This window comes from Pelophylax lessonae (genome assembly GCF_965119305.1).
Source record: "Pelophylax lessonae genome assembly, chromosome: 8".
In the NCBI taxonomy this organism is placed as follows: domain Eukaryota; kingdom Metazoa; phylum Chordata; class Amphibia; order Anura; family Ranidae; genus Pelophylax; species Pelophylax lessonae.
The window spans coordinates 278,795,618-278,821,102 of NC_138775.1; the positions used below are offsets into that span (position 1 = coordinate 278,795,618).

The 25,485-nt window shown below is 46.8% G+C and overlaps 1 protein-coding gene across 1 annotated transcript in view; it reads right to left on the reverse strand.

Annotated features, from left to right (window-relative positions):
* EFCAB7 (EF-hand calcium binding domain 7) overlaps nucleotides 1–25,485 on the reverse strand; it is a 103,720-nt gene that overhangs the window by 9,064 nt on the left and 69,171 nt on the right. The window contains exons 8-11 of the mRNA XM_082265941.1: nucleotides 23,456–23,565; nucleotides 20,429–20,586; nucleotides 7,160–7,293; nucleotides 145–293 (exon numbers count right to left, since the gene is read on the reverse strand). Coding sequence (XP_082122067.1) covers nucleotides 145–293; nucleotides 7,160–7,293; nucleotides 20,429–20,586; nucleotides 23,456–23,565 — 551 coding nt within the window. The remainder of the gene's footprint in view (nucleotides 1–144; nucleotides 294–7,159; nucleotides 7,294–20,428; nucleotides 20,587–23,455; nucleotides 23,566–25,485) is intronic.

Here is a 25,485-nt window from a genome sequence, read left to right on the forward strand (position 1 = left end):
TCAAGATGCTCTACCTAACATTTTAAATAAAATGTGGCTTTAGATGCACTTTAAATTATTATTATTATACAGGATTTGTAGCGCTTTACAATATAAAAGGAGCTGATGGAGCTTCATCAGTTTAAACTACACACAGCATTCTACCTCTGACAGTTCCAGGGCTTTGTTGTAACCCATGGATTGCACCGTCACCCAGAGGTCACTTGGGTCCCCTTCTCTGTCATTTGCCTCCATAAGGTTCAGATCCACAAAACCTTTCCTTGTAAGCTCGTTTTTCTTTGTTTCAAAATTCTCTGTAGAAAAATCAAGAAAAAGAAAAAAAAAAAATTAACGGGGGGTAAAAACTAACCATAACTTACAGCAGCCAAAACAGATTCCATTTGCATTGTTTCCTCCCCTGTAACAATTTTATTACATGTTGATCCTGCCAGTAAGTCTGTTATTTTTCTTGAAAAGAATGCTTACAATAGTCAGATTTTTTTTTACATGGCTTAGGCCAGGGGTGTCAAACTCAATTTCATTGCGGGTCACCTCAGCATTATGGTTGCCCTCAAAGGGCCGGTTATATCTGTAGGATTAAATGTTCAGAGCACCCCCACCCCCCTTATACCCTTACATGGGATGTCAAGAGCCCCCCCCCCCCACCATCAGAAGTCAAGAGTCACTCACCCTTTCTTACATAACAATGCAACCCCTTACCTGGTGCTACTGCCAGGAAGAAGATGCGGGTGGATCTGGAAAGAAGAAAGTGCAAGGTCTGGAGGACGACCAGAGGAGGGCTGAAGTCCACTTACAGAGTCTGCTGAAGGCTGAGACCAGGGGAGGAAGAGACCAGGTGGTGTTGTGGCTGCACAGAGAGGTGCAGGATCTGTAGAAGGAGTTCTGCCCTCCTCTCTGCTGCAGACTGCGGAGAAAGGGGGTGGGGGGGGGTCAAAGACGAGCCTTACTGCAACAGCACAGAGAAGCAGAGGATCTGGCAAAGGAGTTCTGTCCTCTGTTGCCAACTACTAAGACAAGGTGGGGGCAGAGACAAGGGGGGTGCCGCAGCTGCAGGAGAGGTGCAAGGGCCACATAAAATGGCCTGGGGGGCCGCATTCAGCCCGCGGGCCTTGTGTTTGATACCTGTGGCTTAGGCTCTTTTAAAAAAAAATGTAGCTATTAGGTCTCATTCATACAGGTGTACTATTACAGCATACACCCGTGTGCCTACATTCAGGGCCGTGCACCCGCACCTGCACAGCTGTCAAATTGGGAGCAGTGACTGTGTCTGTGCAACCGGTGTAGGGATGCATGGAACACCTGTGCATTCCCATGCGGGCAAACACGGTCCTCACACAGGTGTACGCTGTAGTATACTCATGTGAATGAGGCCTATCTGCCTAAAAAATGTTAACTGGAGTTTGTTTGCCTCCTAAAGCGAACCTTCATCCCAAACCTGACGTGCCTCTTATCCTCTACTTACCCCCAGCCCTAACTGATTTTTAAGCTTTTTTTTTACTTTTTTTTTTTTCTAGGTTAGTGGATACCTTTCTTTGGCACATCGGATGACGTCAATATGGCCCACCCCCACTCATGCATGCGCAGTTGGGAAGTCACAGCCAGACCTCATATCCAAGATGGTAAGTACCTGTTTATTCAAAGTCAGAAGCGACAGTATTTGTAGCCGGTGACTTTTGTTAAAAACTCTCATAGAAGTTCCTAAATCCATCTAAGATTATATTTAGGATTAACCTGTGCGGAGAATGACAACACTGTGATGAGATTTCGCTGCAGAGCAAACAACATTGTCACCCTGTTAAAGGAAGTGGAAAAATAACAGATCTACTGGTCAGATCAACAGGAAGTTAGCACGGCGACGTCAATTCCAGAGTCCCTGCAAGCATAGGGATACTAAAGCGTTGCTAAAGGAAATTTTTTAAATTCAACTATTCAACATGTTATACTCACCTGCTCTGTGCAATTGTTCTGCATAGAGTGGCCCTGAACCGCCTCTTCTGGGTTCCTCCACTGCTGCTGTCTGATCCCCCTCTTCTGTATATGCCCTCATAGCAAGCACTTGCAATGGGGCAGATATTGAGGGCTCGCTCCTGAGCCAGGCTGGGTGCGTCTATAGACATACATAGCGTGATTTGGCACTGTCCCCCACTCCCTCCTCACATGATGAAAACCATGTTTAAATTAAAAGCGGAGCTCCACCCAAAAGAAGAAGTTCCGCTTTAAGTACTCCTCCCCTGTCACATTTGGCATGTCATTTTTTTTGGTGGGGAGCGGGTACCTAGTTTTGACAGGCATCCGCTTCCACTTCCGCTCAGATCGCTTAGGCGATTCGAGCAGAAGTTCTCCTCTCAGTCTCCCTTCCTGCAGTCTTCTGGGACATGTTACAGATCCCAGAAGACTGCCGGACCATTCAGGAAGCACAGTTGGCACCCGGCTGTGAAGACGCAAGCTGTGACAGCCGGGTGCCCACAGTCGAGATGCCGGCGGCCGCAAGAGAATACTGGAAGAAGGGATGGCTCAGGTAAACACATCACTGGATCGTGGGAGAGGTGAGTGTGTGTTTATTTAAAGTCATCAGCTACAGTTTTTGTAGCTGCTGACTTTTAGTAAACGCAAAAACAACTGGAGCCCTGGTTTTAAAAAAAATCTTGCTGTGCCGTCACTTTTCTATGTTTCTATTACAACAGCAGGAGCTCCCACTGCTGTCCCGCTGCCGCTCTTGGGCACAGCACTGAGATTGAGATCAGGCTAAGGTAAATACTTAGAGGGGGCTGGAGGATCATGGAAGGATTTTACCTTAATGTAGAAAATGCATTAGAGTAAAAAAAAAAACCTCAGGCTGGTTTTGCACCTCCGTGCCGAGCGGCTCACAGCAGGGCTCTCAATGGACCCGGTTCACACAGCTACGGGACAGCTGGGGAGTGAATTGCACAGGAGTCCTTTGTGTCTTCTGGTCTGTTTCAGGTCCGAATTCAGCCAAAAGTTCAGAGCGAAATCGGACCTGGAACGTTGAACAGGGGATGCACTGGACCCCTGCTGTGAGCGGCTCCACACAGAGGTGTGAACCCAGCCTTAGCCTTTAGAACCACATTAACACCGGAAGGATTTGCTCCCTTAATGGCCAGAACCTATTTTGTGATTCGGCACTGTGTTATTTTAACGGACAATTGCGCGGTCATGCGACGCTGCACCCGAACAAAATTTGCGTTCTTTTATTTCCCACAAATAGAGCTTTCTTTTGGTGGTATTTGATCACCTGTGCGATTTTTATTTTTTGCACTATAAACAAAAAAACAATTTTGAAAAAAAAAAAACCCAATATTTTTCACATTCTGCTATATGACATTCTCAAAAAAAAAAAAGAAAAATGTTAAAATATTTTTTATTGTTGATGATTTCATAGAGACCTGTGATCCTATATAGAAGGATCACATGATCTCTATGATCATCCCAGGGAGGAGGGTCGGCTGTGTTTACAACAGCCGACCGTCCTTCTCTCTCTGCGGAGAACAATCGCAGGTTTCAGGCGGCAATCGGAGCCGCCCAACACCCGCATCGGCTTCCCAGCTGACGATCAGGGGCGGGAGCGCGCCGCCGGCGGCGCGCACTTGCCTCCTAACTGCCTCCAGGCGAGCGACATAGACCTACGTAGTTTTGCCTGTAGGAGCCAGCCTGCCGCAGTAAAAACAACGTAAGCGGTCGGCAAGTGGTTAAACTCAGAGTTCCATGAAGCAATCCTGGAGCCCTGCAAGTACAGAAACCCTAAAGTGGAGTTCCACCCTAAAATGTTTTTTTTTTTCTATCCTCTTGCTTTTTTTTACCTGCAAAAGAATTGGATAATTAATTTTTTTTTTGTTTCACTTACCTTATTTTTAAAGAAAATATACTTACCTTACTTCCTCTTCCTCCCTCTGCGGATACGTCCGCCGCCGTGACTTTCTGCTTGTAATGATTCCTGGGAGCTGAACATCATCGCTCCCAGGAATCAATGCGCTTGCACCGGCCCCGCACGTCAGTTCCGGCACAGGCCGTCATTCCCTGCTAAACAGCTTCTGGGCATGCAGGGATGACGTGTCTGCCCCGGAACTGACGTCGGGGCCGGTGCAGGGCATTCTAGGACGTTAGAGGACGCAAAGAGGACAGAGAAGAGGATGTGCTGGCTTTAGCAGCCCACACCTGAGATGGCAGCGCTGGACAAGAAATTTTCAAGGTAAGTATTTCTTCTTTTAAAAGGTAAGTGCAACCTGGGACAGTTCAGAGGCTATCCATTGTGAAATGCACTAGCCCTGACTGTCCCGGGGTTTTTTTTATCCAAATATTTTTTTTCTCAGCAGGAACTCCGCTTTAAAGTGATTTCAAATGATCACCTTGTAAAACAACCCATTCAGTTTAAAATATAAATGAAAGGCAAAACATTTTTGTATAAATATAAAAAAACAACATTATAAATACCCATTTCAACCTTTTAGTGATCACATTCCCTCTGTTCTCAGTTGCAAAAGAGCTGGGGGGAGGAGAAGCAGCAGCACACTGGGCTTCTCAGTGACAGGCTGTGCAGCGGGGGCATGTCAGGACCAGTCTGATCATTGGAGAGTACACAGAGTTCCGAGCATAGCTAGAGAACTGACCACAGTGTGCTCTGCTGCTTATGGCACTTTTCCACTGCAAGTACCGGCTCGGCTCCACTTGGCCCTGCTTGGCTCTGTTTGGTTTTCCACTGCATGGTAAGGTGTTGGAGCGGTTCGGTATGGTTTGGTACGGTTTGCTTTTCCACTAAAGTAAAGTGGGTGGGATAACAATGATTCTCTGACCAATCAGTGGCTAGTAGTGACAAACAGTCAAGGCTGCATGCAAAGGATTGTGGGATATGGTACCGGTACGGCCCTCTTGGAACCACAACCGAGGTGGTACTGTTTAAGCGAGCCGTACCGTTCTGTTCCATGTAGTGGAAAAGCGCCGCCGTACCGTACCGAACTGTTCCAACACCGTACAATATGGTACCATGCAGTGGAAAAGCACAAAAGCGAGCCGAACCGTTCGGTTCCATGCAGTCGAAAAGCGCCATTAGTGTGGTCAGTTTTTACTAGTAAAGCAGAGGGACTAGCAGGAACAAAAATAAACAACTGGTGCACAACGGGGAATAAAGTGTCACCAGGGACCATACCAATATCACTAGGCACAAAATGACCAGAGTAATTGATTAACAGTAAAAAGGACAATATTAAAGTCCTTGTGTGGCAAGGTCCATATAAAAGTCCATAAAAATCCCAAGGTGCACTCCAGAGGCAGCTCTAATGACAAGTAGAAGATTTGCTTGGAGCCAACTACCAACTACCCCTATATCGCACCTTGACTATGAAGAGCGTCTACAATCACTGGATTTATTCTCCCTGGAGAAGAGATGTCTGAGGGGGGACATGATAGCAATTTATAAATATCTTAATGGGGATCTCAGCTTAGAAAAAAAGCTGTTCATTTGAAGGGATTGCATGAGGACTCGAGGGCATACAATGCGATTAGAGGAGAAGCATTTTAACCTCAGGCAACGTGGGGGGTTCTTTACTGTTAGGGCTACAAGATTGTGGAATTCTCTACCACAAGAGGTGGTTTCTGCGGGTAGTATGGTGGCTTTCAAAAGACTCTTAGACTTACATCTCAAGGATCAGAACATTCAGGGGTATGTGAGATGATTACAGCCACACACACCTACACAGGTTGAACTGGATGGACTATTGTCTTTATTCAACCTCACCTACTATGTAACTATGTAACTAGAAGGAAACACAGGCGCCACTAAGTGCAGTAACTGGAATTTTATTGGAATAAGACCACTAGATAGGAGGGTACTCACAAAAGTGATAAATTAAACAGCTCATAAAAACACTCCGGTAAGGATCAGGATGGCTCGAGCGGTGGGAGTAAACAGGCTGTAGCGGTGACTGCCGCACGTCCTCGTCCCGGGGACACTCAGATGCCAGTCCGTCGTCACTTCCGCAAGCGTGATTACGTCATGGCACTGGCGACGCGTTCTCGGAGCATGCGCTCCTTCCTCAGGTCGATATCGTGCCATTTTGGACGTGGGACTTAAATAGAGTGGAAGCCAGAGCCTGCCCGGCTGGCAGGAACACCAGGGATTTCACACAAAAGGAAGTAATACAAAGAGAACAGGAGACTTTCTCATACAAGCACATGATACAGCAGCCTCATATCAGGAATATGAAGTCTTGGGATAACAAGTGCTTTTAAACCCAGAGTTCCTGGAAGCACAAAGACCTTAATCCTGGAGTCCTTGGAGGTACAGAGACCCAATTTCTGGGGTCCCTACAAGAATAAAGACCTCAATCCTGGAGTTCTTATAAGCAAAGAGACCTCAATCCTGCAGCCCTGCAAGTACAGAGACCTCACTCCTGGATTTCCTTCAAGCACAGATACCTTAAACTCAGAGTTCCTACAAGCATAGAGACCTCAATGCTGGAGTCCCTGCAACCACAGAGATCTGAACACCAGAGGGCTGCAACAAATCGTTGCGTTATTCGATTCTCCATCACCTACCAAAACTTAAATATCCACCCGAGTAAACAGATCCTTTAAAAATGAATAAGCTACACTGTCTTATAAGCTACGAATTATGTCAAGTCAGCACTGCTTAGCCAGGGTATCTCCTGTACATCTTTAATCAGAGAAGTCTGTTGTGACTTTGGTCTTATTTTCTAGTCTGTGATGAGAAGCTGGATGAACAGTGAAGTAAATGATGTTAAGTTTTTTCCCTCTGCCGTTCGAGGAAGAAGGCGCGATGATAGCGGGTGATATTAAGGTCACATTGTAATAAATGTTGGAAGCGCCTGGCCTTTATGCCAAAAGCTTTTTTTCTCCAACATCTTGCTGAAAGGTTAAAAGAAAAGTAATTCAATTCTAATGCATTCTTAATAGAAAACCATAAAAATGCAAATGTTTTGCTCAGAATTAGTGGACGTTTTACGGCCTGTAATATACCATGTATTATCGGGAAGATAGTGCCACGTATTTAAATCTGTTCTAGATTATCTCTCAATAACACACGTTTTTCCGTTAAACAACTGTATTAAGTGACTCCATTAATACAAAAGAGACAACTCTTGGCAAGGTGAATAAAACACAAACACCGAAGGCAACGGGGACGCACCTTTGCAAACCTCCCAGGCGTCATCGTCGCATTTCTCACCGCTGGTTCGCATCTCGAAGAAATTATATTCCTCCAGGCTGAGAGAGCCGTTGCCGTCTAAATCAATGATGTCAAACATGTCGGACAGAGCAGATCTGGAAAAAGGAAGAATATTATAATGTGTAGCAAGCTCCTTGGTTTATAACTTTAAAATACATCCCCTATAAGATCAGCCTGTGGCACTTCCTTTAAATTTTATCTGTGCGAATGTCAAACGCTAACATCAGAGTGCCTTATTTTCAAAGCTATCAAGTTAACCACTTGCCGACCGCCGCAAGTACATATTCTGCGGCGGTCAGCCCCGGCCAGGCAAAGCGACGTGTATATATACGTCACTAGCCTGTCACCGGCTTGTGAGCCAATAGCGGGCGAGCGCGCGCGCGCCCCGGCTTGTTCCCTAAGAAGTCAGTGCGTGTGACCGATGTCCGCCGGTCACTCGTGATCGTTCGCCGGGTAGGGAGAAAGGCAGGCGGCTAATGTAAACAAAGCCGTCTGTCATTCTCCCCTGTGTAAAAATGGAGATCAGACGGTTCTACTATGTAGGACCATTGATCTCTGTTTTTACAGTAGTAGCCATGTCCAATCACAGTTAGAAACACGCCCCTAGGACACACTTAAAAAACACCAAAAATGACAAAAATCTTTCCCTTTGTTAGTAAACGTGATAACTTTTGCGCAAACCAATCAAAATACGCTTTTTGCAATTTTTTTTACCAAACATATGTAGCATAAAACAAATTGGCCCGAAAATGTTAAAAAATTTTGATTTTACATTTTTTTTTTGGAATTTCATATAAAAAAAAAATGTGAAAAAATTGTTATTTTTGCAAAATTGACGCTCTTTTTTTGTTTCTAGCGCATGATCAAAAAAATCGCACAGGTGATCAAATACCACCAAAAGAAAGCTCTGTTTGTGGGAAAAAAAGGACGTCAAATTCGTTTAGGTACAGCGTCGCACGACCGCGCAATTGTCCGTTAAAGTCACGCAGCAAAAAATCTCAAAAAACCCCCTGGTCAGGAAGGGGGTAAAATCTTCCGGGGCTTAAGAGGACCTGTACTGTGGAAGCTGTGCCCAAAAAAGGCAGGCAGAGGGCAAAGGACTAGTCACTAGTATTGCCAGGAGCGGTATTTCCCCATCCCTGGGGGGTGATTGAATCTTGAGCCCTATTTTTGGGATCCTACTTATACTGGCTGATCCCGTCTTACTCGATTATTGGAGACCTTATCTAATCTTCATTAGATTACTGAAGGTCTCTCAGAAGCCAATCTCATATACTGTGTAGCTAAAATTCCAGCCGGACAAGGATTAAAGTTTCCGTAGACACTAACAAGTACATCCCGGCATAACTTTGCCGGTCTTCGGTTAAACCTTGTTGGCCTTTTCGATCACTCCCCTTGATTCATCCTTTTTGCAAGCACCCTTGCAGAGTGGTGAATCAGAGCTCCAGATGAAGCACACCTGCGAAACATGTCAGCTTAATTCCTTCTTCTCCCCTTTGCGTGGGGAACATACAGTATGGTTATTGTAACAGAGTCTACATATATTTATGCTTGTATTACACCAATGTGGTAGTTTGGAAATTAACTAATTTTTCTTTGTTTTCTGTGTTGACTAAAACATGTTTTTTCTTTTTTGTACGTTTTGGCCATTGCTGCCATTTGTATGTTCTATACTTTAATATCGACAATAAATGTTATATTTTATATATGGGTGCCGTTAAAGTCCATGTTTCCTTTTTCCAATTCTAATTCAGCTGTTAGGATGTGGCACATTTACGGAATATAGATGCGCCCAGTTGGTTGCCACCTGGTGGCGCATTTTTTGCAATTTTTCATTAGTATTGCCAGGAGGGTCCCTGCAGCTGATCATTTCCTCATTACCGACTGACCATGTGTTTTTCTGCATTGTGTCTTTGTATGAAGGCAGCCATATTGGTAGAAGAAGGCTTTGCTTACTCATGTTAGAGCTGCCTCACTGATGACTGGTGTTGTGATGATGAAGAAGAAGCAGGAGATTTGGAGGAAACCGAAACGCAGATCCAAAGAATGGATGAAAAAGAAGCAGGGGATCCTTGCACTGCAGGTAATGTGGTACAGCTTGCACTCCAGTACACATGAGCAGTGAACTCAGAGATTTGGGGAGACTAGCAGTCAAAGGCAGCAGTACCTTAGATCAGTGGTGGCCAACCTTTTGGATCTCACAGACCACTAAACTCACAATTTTGAATCCCGTGGACCACTATCAGTAATTTTACAGGCCTTACACATACATTGCTTTGGCTCCCTGCCGCTCCGCACTCTGCATCACACTTCTGCCTTACACAGACTCATCATTGGATCTCACCTCCTTATCCAGCCATGTGCTCGAGCTTCCCACAGTCTGTGATCAGCGCTGCTATTGGAAGTCCCCTCCTTCTTCACCTCCAGCTATGCACTACTCTCGGCTCCTCCCTCTAAATTTGCAGGAGCCGAAACTACAGAGGAGGCATCAGGTTTAAATGCACTGAGAACAAAGCTGGTAACAACATTGGGCGGCATACATCCGCCACAATGTTGATTTGCAGTCAAACCCCTGGGGACCACCAACATTTTCTCGTGGACCATCAGTCGTCCATGGATCACTGGTTGGCAACCACTGCCTTAGATGATCTCACACTGCAGATGTACAGTTGAAAGACTCAAGGCACAGAGGTTATCTACTTTCCAGGAGTAATTCATGACAACAAGGTCTTTTTTTCAGGCTGCTTAGGCACAACTAGCATTTCGTTCACTATAAGATAGCAGATCTTCACTTTTTGAACTCATGTCCACATTAAAAGTGATTGTAAAGTCTCATTTTTTTCCCTATAAAAATAAGAAACATGTTGTTAACAAACAGCTCAGATCCTCCTCTTCTCGGGTCCCTCTTCTGTGATCCTGGCCCCTCCCTCCTGTTCAGTGCCCCCACAGCAAGTAGCTTGCTATGGGGACACCCGAGCCAAGTCACAGGTCCCTGTGTCCATTCAGACACGGAGCCCCGACCCGGCCCTGCCCCCTCTCTCCCCTGATTGGCTAGCTGACTTTGATTAACAGTAGCCAATGGCACCGCTGCTGTCTCAGCCAATCAGGAGGGAGAATCTCGGACGGCTGAGACACTCGTGCAAGTTAAAATGTGCATTCCAGCATCTTATGAGTGTGCTAACACATAAGCTTTAAGTAATATTATAGGCAAAACTTTTTTTCCCCATTTTAGATAGAGTAAGCGAGGGTTATAACCCAGAAAGATTTATTTTTGCCATTCTTGTCTCATTGGGGAGATTTACCTTTACTTCCTGTCCCAGAGACAAAACAGGAAGGGAGAGGAAATCCTTGCTAATTAAGGGAATCCTACAGGGACCTCCAGATCACTAAGACTAGTGTCCCCAATGGAAGATTTTCCCTCTATTACTTTTCTGGGGACAACCCAAAAATGGGATTTTTGACTTACTGTAAAATACATTTCTCTGATGTTCATTGATGGACACAGCTCCTGATCTTCATAACCATTGGGTTATACTGCCCCCTAGGACACTAGGCAGGAAAAAAATCTGGCTACGCTTATTGGCAGTCCCAGGAGGTATACTTCCTCTCTTTGCTATAGGTACTCAGTTTAGCTACAAGCAGTGTCAGAAGAATTACAACTCTACAGAGGGGTGGGTGCTGTGTCCATCAATGAACATCAGAGAAATGGATTTTACGGTAAGTCAAAAATCTGATTTTCGCTTTCGCTTATTGACGTACACGGCTCCTGTCATTCTTCACCATTGGGACGTCCCAAAGCAGTTTTAAACATGATGGGTGGAAACAGCAAAAAAATTATCAAGGCTAAACAGTAGCCAACCAGGCAACCATCACCATAAATGGGGATCAGGTCCTCTCAACAGCAGCCTGCAAAACCTTGCGGCCAAAATAAACATCTGCAGATGCCAACACAGCCACTTTATAAAACTTTGTGAAAGTGTGCACCGACGACCAGGTGGCCGCCTTGCAAACCTGCATCACTAACGCCTGATGACAGAAGGCCCAGGAGGAACTAAGCACCTGAGTAGAGTGCGCCTGGACAGGGAAAGGAGGAACCTGATCCCTGATGGAATAGGGCTGAATAACCGTCTGTCTGATCCATCTGGAAAAGGTCACAGAGGAAGTGGACAACCCTTTCCAAGGCTCATTCGTGAGCACAAATAGTGAGTCTGACTTCCCAAAAGACTTTGTAACTGCCCAGTACACCGTAATTGCCCGGACCGCATCCAGTGTGTGGCCAAGGGTCATTGGAAGAAGACCACCAAAGCCGAGACCTGGCCCTTGATGGTACTCAAGGCCAATTTCTGTTCAACCCCCTCATTGAAGGAAGGTCAAGATTCGAGCCACCAATAAGGAGCGAGGAGGAACTCCAAGAGACTCACACCCCGCAATGAACGTCTTCCACGTATGATGGTAGATCTTCCTAGAAGCAGATTTTACTAGCTTTTAACAGTGTAGGAATCACCGACTCAGATAAACCTCTATCCTTCAGCACCTGGCCTTTAACATCCAAGCCATCAAAGCCAGAGACTGTAAAGCAGAATGAAGAATTGGTCCTTGGGACAGCAGCACCAGATCGGCGTAGCAAGCGTTGCAAGGCCATTTGGAGCCACTAAAATAAATGGAATCCCTTCTGCATCGATCCTGCGTTGAAGTCTTGCAGAAGCTTGAGAGGAGGGAAGGCATAAATCAGACGATACTGACCCCACGGGGCCACCAGTGAGTCTGTGGCATCTGCCAGAAGATCCCCTGACCGAGCCACAAACCTCTGCACCTTTCTGTTGAGCAGAGATAACAGATCCACTTCGGGGATGTCCCACCGGAGACACAACTGATAAAAAACACCTCTGGAAGAAGGCACCACTCCCCATGGTCCAACGCCTGCTGACTGAAGTAATCCGCCTGCTAGTTTTCCACCCCGGAATGTGTACAACAGAGAGGGCTGGAAAGAACCGTTCTGCCAACCTTAGAATGCCGGCTACCTCCAGAGCCCACCAGGACACTTCTTGTGCCTCCCTTGTGATTGACATAATTGTCCAATTGAATGCGCAATGGACATCCCTGAAGACGATCCGTCCGATATTCCAGACACTGAGACTGATCGCTTGGAGTTTTTTAATACATTGATCGGTAGTCTGGACTCTTCCAGTGTCCAGATCCCCTGAGCAGAATGTTTGCCGAGGACGCCTCTCTAGCCGGACAGGCTGGCGTCTGTGGTGACGTCCACCCCCGATATGGGTAAGGGCGCACCTTCATGCTGAAGGAGCCTTGTCTGCGGGTCTGGAGAAGCTCGCTCTTGGCTTGCATGACCAGGTTTGTTTGGATCCTTCAGAGGAGGCCCTGAAAGGCTACGTGCCCTTGTCAGTCAACCCTTGGGGACGAAAAAAGTTCTTATGACCTGAGAGGGAGGGCCCACGTCTACGACGAGGTTCCTTGCCCTTAGTAGCCTGTGGAAGAAAGGCACTCTTCCCTACTGTGAGACCTTGAATGATGTCATCCAGGGTAGCTCCAAACAGGCGATCACCTTGAAAGGGAAGATCAGACCCAGTTGCAGACCCAGCAGGGTGACCCAAATCAGATTCAGGATTTGATGAGACAGATAAGGCAGGGGAAGCTCTTTGCTAGCCCATCGCCTGAAAGCCACCTCCACCCGGGACACAAAGGACTCCAGGACCGCTGTTAGTGCATCGAAGGATGGTTGGGACCCGGAGGGCCCCGTAGCCTCAGAGAGGGGATCAGGTGGGGAGATATGTTCTAAAGACTCCATGAGTCACCAGGGGGACCCCACAAAAAGTGTAAAACACTGCAAAGGGAAAACCCCCACTGTTTTTTTCCCTGGCAAACCACCGCAAAATGGTCACCAGACTATACAAACATGGCCGCCCTGCATAGAAACACACAGGCTACAGCAAAATGGCAGCCCTGCGCGGCACCACGAGGCCTCTAGGGACCCAGAAGGGATCCCTAGGCCTCAAGGACAGGCAGGATGGGGGGCCTTGGCCCCCAGCAGGTACAACCTCCCCCCCTGCACAGCTGGTCGTCTGGTCACCGGCTGCGCACCCCTCCAGCCCCCATCGCCAGCATAGCGCCCCAATCGCCCCACGGGGTGGGGGGTAGGATGGGGACAGATGAAAGTGGGGATGAAAGGTGGATGCCTGATGGAAAGAAGGGGAAACCCGGGGGTCTGACCATCCCAAGGAGGGGCCCACATCCACCCCAAAACCCTCCAGGAGGAGAGGGGGGAAAGCTACTCACCATTCTGGAAACCAGGTGGGCATCGCTCCAGACAGAACCCCACACCATCGAAATGAGGGGGCTGCTGGCCAGGAGGAACGCTGCGACTCTGGCCAAGACCCGGTCATATGTGACCTGGCGAGGCGTTAACTCGCAGGCCAGATCCCGTCCAGTGGGCCTATGTCGCGGCTGACCTAGCACGGAGCTGAGGTCTGGGCGCGCTCGCTGGCCAGACTGGTGTGACCACTGGATCTAGATTATCCAGCCCGTAGTCCAGTCCGGCAATTGATTGCAGATCTCACAGGAAAGACCAGGAGAAAAATTTCTATCTAAAAAGAAAAATTTGCCAGGACCAGAGATCCCAGCAAGGAACTAGGTCCTTACTCCTAACTAGGTACCTATACCAGAGTATACCAGAGTACCTATAGCAGAGAGAGGGAGTATACCCCCTGGGACTGCTAATAGGCGTAGCCAGATTCTTTTTCTGCCTAGTGTCCTACTCCTGTAGGGGGCAGTATAACCCAATGGTTATGAAGATCGGGAGCTGTGTCTGTCAATGAACGAAAGAGAAATTTGGGATTTTCTTTTACTTTACATTTCAATAATAATGGAAATCAGGACAAAAACAGAGGGGTAATCTCCCTAACGGGAACTGTGTTTCCTTGATGTGTCTGCGGTCATTGGCTCAGCCGATCGGCAGCTTCCGGGCATAAATCTTTGGCCAGGACCTGCTGATTTGCTTGGGCTGTAGCGAATGAAAGAACAGCTGGGGCAGCAGGCTCGCACCCCCTACCCTGGGATGCAAATCATGTATATGTTTAGATTATAACATAGCAGGGTCCTCCTGTATTGAATTGTATTCTAACTTTACTGTTTGCCCTGACGTTGTAAAGTGCTGCACAAACTGTTGGAGTTATATAAAACCTGTATAATAATAATAAAATAATAATAATAATATTATATGTGATCCTGTCAAGCTACACTGTAGCAGTAAATCTACAGGAGGCAGACGGCAAGTGGTTAAAGTGGATTTCCGGCCTCAAAATCCACTTTGGGCCATCCGCTTGCTCATTGTCACCTAAAAAAGAAATGGATAGTCCCGATTTTTTTTTCAATTACTTACCTTGATATTGAAGAAAATATTTTTACCTTTCTTCCACTTCCCCCCTCTGCGGCTGCGCCCCGTGCCGTCACTTCCTGCTTGCATTGATTCCTGGGAGCTGAACGTCATCGCTCCCAGGAATCAATGCACCTGCACCGGCCCCACTCGTCAGTTCCGGGGCAGGCACATCATTCCCTGCTAAACAGCTTCTGGGCATGCCCAGAAGCTGTGCAGGGATGATGCGCCTGCCCCGGAAGTGACGAGCGGGGCCGGTGCAGGGCATTGTGGGACCGAAGAGGACACGGAAGAGGACACAGAAGAGGACGCGCTAGCTTCAGCTGCCTACACCTGAGATGGCAGCGCTGGACAAGACATTTTCAAGGTAAGTATTTCTTCTAAAAGGTAAGTGCAACCTGGAACAGTTCAGAGGCTATCCATTATGAAATGTACTAGCCCTAACTGTCCCGGGGGTATTTTTATTGAAAAATAGTTTCCGAGGCCGGATCTCTGCTTTAAGTCACACTAGCCTTTAGATGGTAATGCTAAGACTGCAATGCTAAGATACAATTATAGTATTAAAAAAATCTGTTATTTTCTATATTTCATTTCTGTTTGTTGGTCGATAATTAAAAAAATAAAAATAAAAAATAAAAAAAAAAACACAGCAGGGTATTTTTTATAACAGTTTGCCACAAAAAAGCATTATGTCTCCGTAATAAATGGTAAAACTATTAACGTAGGCACTTTATTAGGGATTTTTTCCTTTCAATTATTATTAGGTTTTCAAATAAAAGAAAAAATATAAGGTGAAGATATTGTATACAGTAATTAACCTTCTACAGGGAAGTATACAGGATAATAAGGACAGCAGGAATGGACTAGTGACGGGTCCTATAATATAGCCCAGCATTAGTTAAGAAATCTGTACTGGGGAGCCTAATAAGGTGTTTTTCAAAGTAGCCAAAGCATACTGATGCCAAATATGTTAAATATGATCTGGGTGTATAGACTTTAATGACTTCTAGTTATGAAAGAGTTAAAGTGGAACTCCAGCTCCTCAGTCCAGCACCAACAGTTCTCTTTAGGGCAGAATGACCTGTGATCCCAACCTATTGTTTTCATGCCCTAGTAGGAAAGCTTTTTATCACACAGGTTAGGCTGACAGTACTGCAAGACAGAGTGCTGCTCACAAGTCTTTACATGAGCACTGCTCAGTCCTGGAAGAATGCCCCCCCCCCCCCCATCACCACTTGAAGGAGAGGAGAGAGTCCTATTGATGTCATTGCCAAGTAAGAAAACTGCAGAAAAAAGTAGGTATTGGGGTATAAAATAAAAGTACTGTGGTGAGGGCTTCGGGGATGGGGGTGACAGGGTAACTTGACTGGAGTTCCGCTTTAAGGGCCGGTTTGCACCATGCTCACACACACATTGCACAGGAATGCACTGTGCGCATCTGTGTGATTCACATGCAGTTCTGGGCAATGCGATTTCAGCCTATTCATTTTGAGTGGGCTAAAATTGCACCGCACCAAAACTAGTGCATGCCCTACTTTTAGAAACACACAGCAACTGGATCACATGGTACATTTTGCCATGCGATCTGGTGTGGGCAAACGCATTGCGTTTGGGGTGTCATTAATTTATTATTGACACCCACTATGGATCACAAATGGAGTGCATTTTCTTTATAATATGTTTTATTTTTAAAGAGAGGCACAAATACAGTTTTAAAATTGATGCCCAAAAGCAGAGCAACCAGTATATCAACAAAAGAGTGATCATCAAGAATGGTACAAACAGCAATGTGGCATGGTCAACCATTGGTCAGTTTAGCAAAACCGTGAAGGAGATTGAGGCCATAAGGCTGATACTATTGATTGACCTGGATGACCGACATGGCATCAGCCTGGTAACGGAGGATTAGGTTCCTATAGGAAAATAAAAAAGAAGAAAAGAGAAAGGAGATGAGGGGGAGGGGAGAATGTAATGCAGGGAATGTCCACTATGAGGACGCTTATGTGGCTGTCAGGCTCGCCAAGGAAATTGTTGGATGTCGTCGGTATGTGAGCCATGGGCTCCAAATTTTAAGAAATTTGGCGTGATTAGTAGTAAGAATACTAGTAAATTGCTCGTTAATAAAAATGCCATCCAGGCGCGATTCAACTTCTGAAAAATGGGTGAATTGCTTCCTCCACGCCTTAGTGTTTGTAAGTTTAGAAGCTAGCAGAACAAAGTGGACCAACTGGAATTGGCGGTTAGTAATGTTCAGGGATTTATTATGCAGGAGGGCCAGCCAAGGGTTCTTAGTGAGCACTCCAAGTAGTAAACCCAACAGCAAGAAGACCCTGGACTAGAAGCAGCCCAGCATAGGGCAGGTCCACCAAATATGAAGGACATCACCAGGGACCTGCCATCCTCAGGAGCATAGGCCTGAGTATCCAGGGAGAATATGGGATAGTCTGGAAGGGACCATGTACCATCTGGTCATCACTTTATGGGCGGATTCCAGGGTAGTAATATTGATAGAGCAGGAAGCAGTGGGGAACAAAAATGGCTTGCCAGTCCAAAGCAGACCTGTGGGCCTTCAAATCTTCCTCCCACCGAGTCACATAGGCATGAGCTGTTGGCGTTGGAAATTGGTTAGGCTGGGAGAAAAGCTTATAAGCCAGTGTGGTGCGATGGCAGGTATGTTCAAAGATAGTAAGCGATGTGGAAAGGACTTTATCTGGAATGGGACCAGTGATCCAGTGCCGTATCTGCGAATATTGGAAGAGTTCCATCGCTGGAGCTTTAAATCGCTCTCTGATGATTTGCCTTGAGAGAATCGAGCCATTCTCCAAAAAGAAAAGGACAATATTAAATCTGTGTGTGGTCTACCAGCAAAAGGAGAGAGGAGAGTTGAGACCTGGTGGAAAGAGTGGATTGCCCATGAGAGGAAGCAAACAGAGACAGGGAGAAAGTAAACTGCTGGAGTATATAACACTATCCCAAACTCATAGTGTATGTTTAATGAGAGGGCTCAATGTAGAGGGGCGTCCACGGTAGGGATTGTATGTTGGAGTGAATTTTCAATGTGGTGTGAATGTGTGGGCATAGTGTGAAGCGGCCCTTAGCGATATTTACAGCTTTGTGCAGCTGGGTGCATCTGCGAACATGCAGTCCTATTCATGTCCATTGGAACACAGCAGCTGTATGGACTCAGCCGCTGCTCCCAATTTAAAGCGGAGTTCCGGCCACAAAAACATTTTTTCAATGAACATACCCTCGGGACAGTCAGGGCTAGTACATTCCACAATGGATAGCCTCTGATCTGTCCCGGTTCGCACTTACCTGCAAGAAGAAATACTCACTTATAAAATTTCTTCTACAGCGTTGCCATCTCTGTTGTGGGCAGCTGAAGCCAGCGCGATCCTCTTCTGGGTCCTCTTCCGTGTCTTCTTCTCCCAGAATGCGCCTGCACCGGCCCCTTTTGCCACTTCCGGTGTGGCGCCGCATTCCTACACAGCTTCTGGGCATGCCCAGAAGCTGTTTAGCAGGGAATGCGGCGTCGCACCGGAAGTGACGAGCGGGGCCGGTGCCGTCGCATTGATTCCTAGGAGCGATGACGTTCAGCTCCCAGGAATCCATGCAAACCGGAAGAGACGGCGTGGACCGCGGCCACAGAGAGAGGAAGTGGAAAATAGGGGAGTATTTCTTTCTACAATTACAAGGTAAGTAAAAAAAAAAATAATCCTAACTATCCAATTCCTTTTCAGGTGAAGAAGAGCAAGCGGATGGCCACAAAATCGATTAGGTCGATTTTGTGGCCGGAACTCCGCTTTAACATATATACGTGTGGGTGCGGGTGCGTGCATGTCCCAGAATTCAGACAGTGTGAGTTTTTGGACATGCATCCGCATGCATCCACACCCACGCAGGTGTCAAAATGGGACCAGCGGCTGTGTCTGCGGAACTGCTTTGTCCCAACAGACATGAATGAGACTGCCTGCATAATGATGCACAAAACATCCGGGCATCCCGTGCAGGCAAACATTGCCCTTTGCACAGACATATGCTTAATATGCCCATATGAATGAGGTCTGGGTGTTGATACAAATTTTATGATTTTAATTTTCCTCATGATGTTTGAATCTTTGACAGACTGGAGGATAATTTGTTCCGTCCGTGGTCTAATGTGAAGGAGCACCAGGAACCGTATTTCCAACCTACCAGATTGATATTTACTGACAAAACACCCAAAATTTACTGGCACAGGCAAGTTTTTACTGGCATTTCCAAAAGTTACAAAATTTAATTTTTAAGTGCAAATTTCAGTATTTAGACTACAAACAAGTACAAGTTTCCGGTGCTCGCTGTGTCCGCCCGGTGTCGGCTGGAGGAATGGAAGGGCCCCGGCCCGGAGCAGGTTGTACTTCGGTGGTGACACAATACTCTGTTGTGGGAAGAGAAGCTTTCCATTGGAACGTGTTCAGTGCTGGGGCACGTGACTGACCACTAAGCAAACAATCTGCTGCAGTAAGAGTAAGAGTGGATTTCCCAGAGCGTCTTGGATAGCGAACCAGCCCTTATTGATCTACACATGCTCTGTGACAGCGTGCGTTTATCTATGTACATGCGAAGTGTGCTCATTTATGAGAGTAGATGAGCATAGGGATCTGATGAGTGGCCATTCCTTACATTACCCCCCGCACTTGGTGGTGGAATAGAGGTGATCCTGTCAGACTGCACGAGTTATCGGCTATCTAGTGGAGTTTAGCATCTATCGTTGCCATATAGACTGCATGCATCATCGGCTATCTAGTGGATTTTTATCTATTCTTGCCTTATATACCGTATCTGGAAAGGATTGTGGGACTTTTCTCCGAGTGATTTTTGGTGTTCCATGGTTACACACTGTGTGCACTAATCATTTAGGATTATCCACCTTCTGTGACAATTTTACATTGTTTTGCATTACTGTATATTTTATATATATTTATTCACATATTATTATCAAATATTTCCGTTATTTGTTTAAGTGGCAGCATCTTTGGTATATATCTTTTGCCAGCTATCAGTTGGTGCTTCCTGAAGCGTGGAGAGTATTTTGCAGTGGAGGTGTGGTGCTGTGAATTATTGTTTTACAATATGCAATTGGCGATGCGATTTAAGGTAGATATATAGACAAAAAACATATTTCTTATTTTATTTTTGATTATAGTAGATAGCTCAGGGACAGGACTCAGGAGGGCAAGAAATTAGAATGGGCGGCCCACACACATAAAAAAATGTCTCTCACGGTGACACTGACAGCAGTGGGCAGCAGCACTGATGATGATGACACCTCACCAGCACGACACGTCCCCTCCTGAGTCACAGTGACAGTCTCTCTCCACGCCAGGTGGTCCCTTCAGTCCACTCTAGTCCAAACAGCACTGACAGTCCCTCTCCTGGATTGCTTTGCTCCCATTATGCAGATCCGCACCGAGGCTCCAGCAGCTCGGCTTGCCTCCCTTGCACCATGACATCACACGACATGCTCAGGCACCACATCCAACAGACTCGCACACCAATGGCGCCGCCCAAACACACTGTAGCAGGCGTTCGGATGGTCTCGGCCAGCTCCGGACTGAAACTGCACATGCGCAGTTCTGAGCCAAGCATCACAGCCATATTTTTTACTGCCAACCTTTTCCTATCACTGGCATTTACTGGCAGGAGAAAAGAGCCCGTTTTTTACTGGCCGCTAGTATAAATACTGATGGTTGGCAACACTGACCTGGAAGCAATGGAAATCTGCAGCATTGGGCGGAAAGGTTTCCAGCGCTGTGAACGGTGATCACATGCAAAACATAAAAAGCTTCACAGACACTTACTTGAACTCTGGAGTGAGAACTAAATCTTCCTTGTCATTTCTGTAAACTAGTTTGGCCTCTTTCACGATTAGTTTTTTCTTTTTAGTCAGTTTGCAGCCTGTTGTGAACGGTATAAGTGTGTAAGAGCCGACTCCGAGCTCGCCCTTCCATACAAATGCCTGCCAGAAGAGAATGAGATGTCAGATATGCTGGTCGCCATAGACCTACATGGGTCTCATTTTATGAGCTGAACTCAAGGAAGATATACAAGACACAAATGAATTTACCTCTGTAATCAATAAATGTATTTTTTTTAAGTGAAAGAAGTGTAAGTATCTGAATATGACTTGCTATCAGCTTCTTGCAGTCCCTGTACAGCAGAGCTCAAGCTGGAACTTGGAGCATCAACAGCAGCAACAAAAGAAGTCAATTAGTGAAAGTAGAGCTATAGGCAAAACAGGCAGATCTATGTCCAGTCACAGGCCGTGGCATATCTGTGTCCAGTCACAAGCCATGGCAGATTCATGTCCAGTCACAGGCCGTGGCAGATCAGTGTCCAGTCACAGGCCATGGCAGATCAGTGTCCAGTCACAGGCCGTGGCAGATCAGTGTCCAGTCACAGGCTGTGGCAGATCCATGTCCAGTCACAGGCCGTGGCAGATCTGTGTCCAGTCACAGGCCGTGGCAGATCTGTGTCCAGTCACAGGCCGTGGCAGATCCGTGTCCAGTCACAGGCCATGGCAGATCCATGTCCAGTCACAGGCCGTGGAAGATCAGTGTCCAGTCACAGGCCGTGGCAGATCCGTGTCCAGTCACAGGCCATGGCAGATCCATGTCCAGTCACAGGCCGTGGAAGATCAGTGTCCAGTCACAGGCCGTGGCAAATCCATATTCAGTCACAGGCTGTGGCAGATCCGTGTTCAGTCACAGGCTGTGGCAGATCCGTGTTCAGTCACAGGCCGTGGCAGATCCGTGTTCAGTCACAGGCCGTGGCAGATCCGTGTTCAGTCACAGGCTGTGGAAGATCATTGTCTAGTCACAGGCCGTGGCAAATCCATATTCAGTCACAGGCCGTGGCAGATCCGTGTCCAGTCACAGGCCGTGGCAAATCCATATTCAGTCACAGGCCGTGGCAGATCCATGTTCAGTCACAGGCTGTAACAGATCCATGTTCAGTCACAAGCCGTGGCAGATCCATGTCCAGTCACAGGCTGTGGCAGATCCATGTCCAGTCACAGGCTGTGGCAGATCCATGTCCAGTCACAGGCTGTGGCAGATCCATGTCCAGTCACAGGCTGTGGCAGATCCATGTCCAGTCACAGGCTGTGGCAGATCCATGTCCAGTCACAGGCTGTGGCAGATCCATGTCCAGTCACAGGCTGTGGCAGATCCATGTCCAGTCACAGGCTGTGGCAGATCCATGTCCAGTCACAGGCCGTGGCAGATCAGTGTCCAGTCACAGGCCGTGGCAGATCAGTGTCCAGTCACAGGCCGTGGCAGATCAGTGTCCAGTCACAGGCCGTGGCAGATCCATGTCCAGTCACAGGCCGTGGCAGATCTGTGTCCAGTCACAGGCCGTGGCAGATCCGTGTCCAGTCACAGGCCATGGCAGATCCATGTCCAGTCACAGGCCGTGGAAGATCAGTGTCCAGTCACAGGCCGTGGCAGATCCGTGTCCAGTCACAGGCCATGGCAGATCCATGTCCAGTCACAGGCCGTGGAAGATCAGTGTCCAGTCACAGGCCGTGGCAAATCCATATTCAGTCACAGGCTGTGGCAGATCCGTGTTCAGTCACAGGCTGTGGCAGATCCGTGTTCAGTCACAGGCCGTGGCAGATCCGTGTTCAGTCACAGGCCGTGGCAGATCCGTGTTCAGTCACAGGCTGTGGAAGATCAGTGTCCAGTCACAGGCCGTGGCAAATCCATATTCAGTCACAGGCCGTGGCAAATCCATATTCAGTCACAGGCCGTGGCAGATCCGTGTCCAGTCACAGGCCGTGGCAAATCCATATTCAGTCACAGGCCGTGGGAGATCCATGTTCAGTCACAGGCTGTGGCAGATCCATGTTCAGTCACAAGCCGTGGCAGATCCATGTCCAGTCACAGGCTGTGGCAGATCCATGTCCAGTCACAGGCTGTGGCAGATCCATGTCCAGTCACAGGCTGTGGCAGATCCATGTCCAGTCACAGGCTGTGGCAGATCCATGTCCAGTCACAGGCTGTGGCAGATCCATGTCCAGTCACAGGCTGTGGCAGATCAGTGTCCAGTCACAGGCTGTGGCAGATCAGTGTCCAGTCACAGGCCGTGGTAGATAAGTGTCCAGCCACAGGCTGTGGCAGATCCATGTCCAGTCACAGGCTGTGGCAGATCCGTGTCCAGCCACAGGCCGTGGTAGATCCGTGTCCAGTCACAGGCCGTGGCAGATCCATGTCCAGTCACAGGCTGTGGCAGATCAGTGTCCAGTCACAGGCCGTGGTAGATCAGTGTCCAGTCACAGGCCGTGGTAGATCCATGTCCAGTCACAGGCTGTGGCAAATCCATGTCCAGTCACAGGCCTTTATATGCATTTAGAAATGTCCTCTAAACACATATAAATGCAGGTTTGCTGCTGCCCGTGTGAATGAGGCCTAAGTCTTTAGATGAAATTATGTAACAAAAAACATTTGTTACAGCTGAACTTTAACTGAGAGGAATACAATATAATTATCAAGGTGCGTCCTAACTGGTCATGAGCTTGGGCATGTTCAGATCTACCCAAGCAAGCCCACTAGGAGGCTGTCACTGTACTGGGCCTATCATCTGCGGCTGGGCTCATTCCTCGCCCCCACAGCCACAAATTTAAAATGGACATTGTATACATGCAGGTGCGGGAATGCCTCTGCCGCTTACGATTGGCCCAGTAGAGTGACAGCTTACTGGTGGGCTTGCTTGGGTGGGTTCAGTCTGGTATCCAAACATGCCTGAACTCATTCCTGTTCCAGACCTTGTGCCAAACCTCGATCTATAATTATTATTCCAGGTGAGCGAGATATAAAGCAAGAGCTCACCTCTTTATTCCGCACTTCTGTGAAAGAGATGAGCTGAGGATCTCCTTTTCCTTCGCTTTCCTTTAATATATACAAAGCTGTGTCCACTGACATCCATGGGGAAGGTTTTCCTAAAAAAAAAAACAGGTCATTTTTAAATGGGAAATGTCAAATTATTATTTTCACAACCCTCCCCACACCCAGAAAAAAAAAAAAAAAAGTCCTAAAGTAGTAAATAACCTCTCTACAATCCAGTACTACACGGTAATATGTCCGGCAGACCTGGCCCCAGGCTCCCCTTCTGAGCTGAATGATATCCACCCAAACCACCTCCTATGAGCCCAAGGCATCATTGGCACCCCCTCTGGGGATCTTCACCAAGTCGGCCTGGGCTCACAGGAAACAGATGTAGAAAACAGTGTCCACTCCACTACATAAGCATCCTCCTCTACATTACTAAGGACCACCTGCAGAAGGGAAAAAGAGGACCTCAAGACCGTATGTGCCTAGGCTAAAGACAGCTGCAAAAAAAATACATATAGAAATGTTGAAAACTGAATTGCGGAAGTAGGAAGTGCTCCAGTGGGGTGAAAGGAGCAACCTGAAAATGTGTTTTAGAAATAAAGTGTGATGGTTTTGCATATATTGAATCTCATTCAGGCTCATTTTTATGTTTCCCAGTTTCTTCATACCCCCTGCTGTATAAAGCCTGTTGTTGACAGAGCTCAATAGCTTAGGCTCTATTCACTGTATAATAACTCGTTTTGTGTTTTTTAAAAATGTAAACGTTGTGTCTTTATATAAGAATGCTCATTGTCATTGCTTTGTCCTTATGCAGATGTTTGTCTTTACCATATGCTCCAGAAGAAGCTTAATAGGTTAAGCGAAACATGTAGAGCAGCTGGGATTCAACCTAACATCTGCATCTACTATGTACAGACGACCCTTTGGAGACGGCTATCCCTTCTCCAGGGCCGCCTCATGAACACAGGTCATCCTTGTATCATTTGTGAACACTGTATAATAACCAATACCTGATAAGGCTATGTGATTTGCACTACTTTTTGGAGGCTCTGCCGCCGTATTGCAATTATTGACGTATATGACATGTTGCTCTTTTTATATGCCCCTTTTTTGTGGTTTATCATTTATGTGTTTTTGTAAATTTTCTAATAAAGAATATACTATTTTATATTGGTGCCTATAAAGTCCAATCTCTTCTTCCCCTACTCTCAACATTTTGTTAATTAGGATGTGGCACTTTTTAGTTACCTTCTCTTTGGTGCGCCTAGACATCCTGCGACCTAGGAGCGCACATATCTAATTATTCTATTCACATATAGGCATCTCGGATTGCCAAAAGAATCGTCGTGCTTCTGCCCGTGAGCCCGAATCATTGCAAATCGCAGGATGCCCGTGCGATTCCCGTAACTTGCAATGGTATCCCAAACTTCTTTTGGGCGACAGGCATCCCGCGATTCTGTTTGCGTGATATTACCGCGATTCGTTGGGCGGCACAATCGCGCCGTGTTTGGGGTGCCATTGCAAGTCCCGGGAATAGCAAGGGCGTCACGCGATTTGCAATGATTCGAGATCGCGAGCAAGATCTGCCCGCAATCCGAGATGCCTATATGTGATTAGGGCCTTAGGCTAAAATTTACACACACAAGTGAATGAGACAGACTCCTGCTTGTCCCTTAGGAAGAATAATTCGGGGATTTCAATCAAAGACAGTGTGTCTGAAAGGAGACAACATCTGCCTAACATGGTAATTCCCTACTGCACAACTGTTTTCCCAGCAGCCTTTAATAAATGTCTTATACCTTTGCACAGATGTTTTCATACATAACTGAATGAAAATGGTATTCACAAAGTTCATACAGTAACTTTTTGCACGCCTTTTATTTTGTTCAATTTATTTATTTATTTTTAACCAAATGTCTTTAGGCTCCGTTTCCACTATTGTGGCTACAAAGTTGCGCTACTTCTAACGCGACTTTGTAGCGTGACTTGTTTGCGGCTACTTCTGGGGAAGGAAGTCGCACTGAAGT